This window comes from Medicago sativa, chromosome 7, assembly GCF_051527215.1.
Source record: "Medicago sativa cultivar Bolivia chromosome 7, Bolivia_mono, whole genome shotgun sequence".
NCBI lineage: Eukaryota > Viridiplantae > Streptophyta > Magnoliopsida > Fabales > Fabaceae > Medicago > Medicago sativa.
The window spans coordinates 64,937,491-64,942,909 of NC_140755.1; the positions used below are offsets into that span (position 1 = coordinate 64,937,491).

The following is a 5,419-nucleotide window of genomic DNA, read 5'->3' on the forward strand; positions in this document are numbered from 1 at the left end:
GTTCTCCTTTTAACTTGGCGAACATGTCATTTTTTCAACCATCCTCTACAGATCTGAGTGAGCTCTACATTTAATTTGGCGAGCAATATTATTTTATGTTTTTTCCATGTTTGCTAATTCAATTGGCGAGCACGCCAATTTTTTATTTCACAATTCCCTTGTTCAACATATAAATAAAGAGCAACAAAGGAATAGCAAGAAATAAAGAAAAATTAGAAAGGCATGTTCACATTTTAAAAAAAAAGGGCCTTGCTCGCCATTTCAAGTGAATAGCAAGAAAAAATAGTTAAAAAATTATGTATGAAACAATAATGGCATGGTCGCCATTTTTAATATGGAACATTGGAAAAAAAAAATTAATGTGCTCGCCATTTGAAATAAAGAACAAGAAAAAAACTTAAACAATTCATGCTCGCCAACTTAAATTAAGAACGCACAGAGTTGTACAGAGAAAGCCTGCAAGCTTGCAGAGGATAGTTGAAAAAATGACATGTTCGCCAAATTAAAAGAAGAACAAGGGCATTTACAACAATAATTTTCAACTAGGGGCAGACATATCATTTTTTTTGGTGATAGGGGCAGAAAAAAAAAATTTCTACTTTGAATATAAAATGCTCATAACCTTAACACAATTTTAACAATTTGAATATAAACATCTTTTTTAGAGATGAAATTCAAAACTCACTACATCTTTATGGGAAAAAAAAATAATACATATTTATCTCTTATATCTACCATACCATCTAAGTACTCTGCACCAAAGCTCATTTATTAATAAGGTTCCATAACATCTTCACGAGTGACAGATATTGTAATAAACAAATTCACCTTTTTGAAACGGTTTCAAGTCATTACTTCGATTTGATTGTAAATAAGAATTTTCCAAAAGATAATTGTTATAATTATTACTTAGTTCATAGCTATGTTTCTCTAAGAAAATTAATGGCTATGTCATCACTCATCTGTTTTCTATAGTCACTAGTTAGGGCATGGACCACGTAGCATCCACGTTCACGCACATAGAAGGAGCATTGTAAAACTAAAATTTACCCACTACACGTTGTTGATTGATATAGCTGATTCGTTGTTTATAACTTATTTTTACACTTGTGAAAAAATAGCAAATGGCTTACGCAAATAGTGAAAAATGTATGGTTCAATTCAAAATTATAACCGCATCATTGTCAGCAAAAGCTAGCATGCATGAAAACCTCCAAAGTTAGTTATCACCTATTTAGAGATAGTCCACCTCTCCCGTTGAATTTCAATGGTCTTCATATATGCAATTTTAAAGACAAACCAGCCATGTTTTATAGTAAAAATTTTATCATTTTAATAAAAACCATAACAAATATTTTAATAAAAGATGGTTTTAAGGGAGAAAAAACAAAACATGTTAAAAGTAAATCATAAATTGGCAATTCTTTTTTCACTTTTCTAGTTGGTTTCATGAAAACACGTTTACCATCCAATGGCTACAATTTGATACAATTTTTAGTAAAAAAAAAACAATTTGTTACAATTTTCTCTTCTATAAATTCAAACACTTTGGTTCATTCTTGTTCTTGGCCTATAAAGATTAAACCCTTCATAGGTCAACAAGTGTGAGGTGGGTTAAAAAAAATTTAGGTGGAAGGAATGAAGAATGAGAACGAGTCTCATGAAAGGCAAGATCCTTTATCAAACCTTTCTCATTCCTCTTCCACCAAAAATAAAAAAGGAGGATGGAAATCTGTCAAATACATTCTTGGTAATAAATAAATCCTTCAATTAATTTTTTTTAATCTTTTCTTTATATATAATTATTGCAATATTTTCAATAGAATTTATGAATCTAAATTATGTGTTTTTTTTTTTTTTTTTATAGGAAACGAGACATTCGAGAAATTAGCTTCAATGAGTTTGATTGCCAATTTAGTTGTATACATGCATACACAATACAACATGGATACAACATTATCTGTTGAGGTTTTCAACATTTGGGCTGGTTTAGTAAATTTTATTCCATTAGTAGCTGCTTATCTTGCAGATGCTTATGTTGGAAAGTTTCATATGCTTATATTTGGCAGCATAGCTTCACTTCTGGTAAAATACAGACAAATTATTAGAACACTTTAATTCATTTTTTGTTTTTTGCCATTTCATGATGTGTTGTTGCAAAATGAAATTTTATGAAAATCCAATCAATGAACATTCAAAATTTTAATCAATTCTATTCTCCTATATATAAATTTTGGTTCATGCTAATAAGGGCTTTAAAGATATTGGTTAAGAAATCCATTATAAGAAATTGTATCTTGAAAATATAAGTCAAACACATGTAAAAGTAATAATTACATAACTTTTTATGCAAAAGTTATCACTTTCGGTTGTTTAAACAATGCTCTTGTTAGCATTTCCCACAAATAAAAAAAGAGCACATTATTGTGATTTGTGAACGCATTTTAAGTTAAATATAAGGATTTTAGAGGTTTCTTTAAAGATATCACAACAGAAAATTATGACCGCATTTGTTTGTATTTTGCCACAATACCACGGTTTTTAAAAAAATTGCGACCTCAAGAGCATTTTAGAGCCATGGTCAAGAGTAATTAATAAATAATAGAATCTTTTATTTGCTTTTAACCATGGTTCTACAATGCTTTTGCGGTCACGATTTTGTTTGTAACCTTGATATTGCGGTAAAATACAAACAAATGTGATCACAATTTTCCGTATTGATGTCTTTGAAGAAACCTCTAAAATTCTTATATCGCGGTTGCAGTTGCGGTTTCAGGCCACGCGATTAAGAACTATGCTCTCTAAAAATGTTCCTAATTATTATGAATGAAAATTTAAAGACATAAGCTTCAATATGTGACAGGGTATGGGATTCATGTCTCTAAGTGCTGGTCATTCATCATTAAGACCTCCAAGCTGCCCTACTCTTTCGGATTGCATAAAACCAACAGGTGTGCAACTCAGTATCCTATATTTGGGACTTGGATTTTTCGCAATAGGTTCAGGAAGCCTAAGACCATGCAATATTGCCTTTGGTGCCGATCAATTCGATACAAAAACCGCAAAAGGAAGAGCTCAATTAGAGAGCTTTTGCAATTGGTGGTATTTTTTATTCACAGTAGCACTTTTGATCGCTCTCACCGGCGTTGTCTACATTCAAACCAACGTAAGCTGGTTTATTGGTTTTATCATTCCGACCGGTTGTTTCGCCGTCTCATTAACCATCTTCTTGTTGGGACAACGTACTTATATTAAGTTGAAGCCGAAAGGAAGCGTCTTATGTGACTTGGTGAAAGTAATTGTTGCTTCAATTAGAAAACGTCACATTGATTTGAAGAAAGATTCTGAACTCTCATTTTATGATCCACAATTAGCTTCTAATGAGTCAGAAGAATCAAGAAATGTGAAACTTGCTCATACAAATAGGTTCAGATATTTCGATAAAGCCGCGGTGATTACAAACCAAAATGAAATTGACAGCAATGGAAATTCAATTGATAATTGGAGATTATGCAGTTTACAACAAGTGGAAGAATTGAAAGCAATATTATCCACTTTACCAATTTGGCTTGCTGGAATTGGATGTTTTATTTCAATGGGACAAGCAAATTCCTTTGGAATTTTACAAGGATTACAATTAGACAGATCAATTGGAAAAAAATTCATTATTCCACCAGCTTGGATGGGATTAGTACCGATGATTTTTCTTTCTTTATGGATCGTACTTTATGAAAAAATCTATATCCCTTGCACTAAAACAGCAACTTCCAAAGGTAAAAGATTGTCAATTGAGCAAAGAATAACAATAGGAATTATTTTTTCCATTGTTGGCATGGTTGTGTCAGGACTAGTAGAAGTGCGCCGCCGCGACAATGCATTGAAACACGGAACATTCCAATCACCTACAAGAATTTGGTGGCTTATTCCACAATTTGGTTTATCTGGTTTGGTCGAAGCATTTGCCGCTATTCCTATGATGGAGTTATTGACATCATATTGGCCTGACAGTATGAAGACATTAGGCGGTGCCGTGTTTTTTCTAAGCTTAAGCATTGCAAGTTGGTTAAGCAATGTTCTTATAAAGATTATTGTGGCTTTAACAAAAGGGAATGGTGGACCACATTGGTTAGGAGGTAATGATTTGAATCAGAATAGGCTTGAGCATTATTACTACACGATCGCTGCACTCGGAGTCTTGAATCTGCTGTATTTCGTGTTCTTTGCTCGTCGGTTTTTGAGTAGCGAGGTGCTACAAAGACAGACTCAGAGTGAAGCAAGGGATTTAGAAAATGAGAATCATCAATAATAGATGAATTCCATAGTCCAGAGACATCTCCTAGAAGTTTAAATATGTATGAAGAATAGTATCATATGTATGAATATTATTTCCTCCTCCTGTAACTCATCCCATTCAAGGAAATAGAATAAATCTTTAATTATGAACAAATGTTTAAGGCTAGAGAGTAATTTTTATGGTAGAAGAAGAGTTACACATTTAATCAATTTCAAAAGCGTTGATTTATAATTGCAAAAATGCTAACCATTTTCTTTGAAAAAATCAATTGTTTTTTAACCAGTTTAAAATCATGATATAGAATATATTTTTGGCCTATTGATTGGAGTTTGAACCCTAACTAATAAGAAGGTAGGAGAAGCTCAATTACGCTAAATTAATGATAATTAACTAGATGCAAATCCGCGCACCGTGCGGTAGAATTTTCTTGGTGGTGCATATTTGTTTTTTGGTGGTGATGTGTGGCAGAATTTAATATAATGATACTATATGTCAAATATTGCTGATTAATATATTACAAGAATATTTAAAAGGAAGAAAGATAACAGAAAACTAACATTAGATCATTTTGTCGTTCAATGTTCGACTGAGTAACCATATCCAAGATTGCATTTTGATATCCTCCAACCATTTTTCAATGTCAGCGACTCTACCGCTAAATAATATGTAATTTTTTATTCTCCAAATGCTCCAAGTAGTCGCCAACCATGTTAAGTATCTCGCCTTTTTCACGTTCTTACGCTATAACAGTTCACCAAAGTTGAGAAAGTGTTGAGTACTTGTAAAGAATGACTCGGATGCAAGACCTCTCCAATTGAGTTTAAATGAAGCAAAAAACACACGAACGAGAGTGAGGATCGATGAGGATAATGCGCCTATGGAGTGTTTCTCTAGAAGGAAGTCTATCCCGTAAGAGCCTCCAGCAAAACACTTGACAGGACTCCACTCTTCCAGAATCGACTCAACGCATAATACAAGATTTCCCAGTAAACCCGCTTCGATTGTTTGGAATCAATACTCACTTATCGGATTCACTGCTCAACGTTTATACTCCTCTAGTATTGCTTGCAAATCCGCTATCTGACTCAAAATACTCATATCAGACTGGTTGGGTTGATTTTCCCA

At 33.0% G+C, this 5,419-nt stretch overlaps 1 protein-coding gene across 1 annotated transcript; it reads left to right on the forward strand.

Annotated features, from left to right (window-relative positions):
* The first annotated feature begins 1,552 nt into the window (after window positions 1-1,552).
* Window positions 1,553-4,447, forward strand: LOC146907705 (protein NRT1/ PTR FAMILY 2.8-like). The gene is made up of 3 exons (XM_085726072.1): window positions 1,553-1,750; window positions 1,868-2,085; window positions 2,864-4,447. Exons 1-3 carry the CDS (start codon window positions 1,639-1,641, stop codon window positions 4,304-4,306), a joined length of 1,773 nt encoding a protein of 590 aa, XP_085582198.1. The 5' UTR covers window positions 1,553-1,638; the 3' UTR covers window positions 4,307-4,447.
* The last annotated feature ends 972 nt before the right edge of the window (window positions 4,448-5,419 follow it).

Bases quoted from the DNA above. Each gene is read 5' to 3' on its own strand.
- LOC146907705 (XM_085726072.1), top strand. From the start codon at position 1,639: ATGAAGAATGAGAACGAGTCTCATGAAAGGCAAGATCCTTTATCAAAC. The intron at 1,751-1,867 runs GTAATAAATAAA...TTTTTTTTATAG, and splicing joins ATCTGTCAAATACATTCTTG to GAAACGAGACATTCGAGAAA. The intron at 2,086-2,863 runs GTAAAATACAGA...AATATGTGACAG, and splicing joins GCAGCATAGCTTCACTTCTG to GGTATGGGATTCATGTCTCT.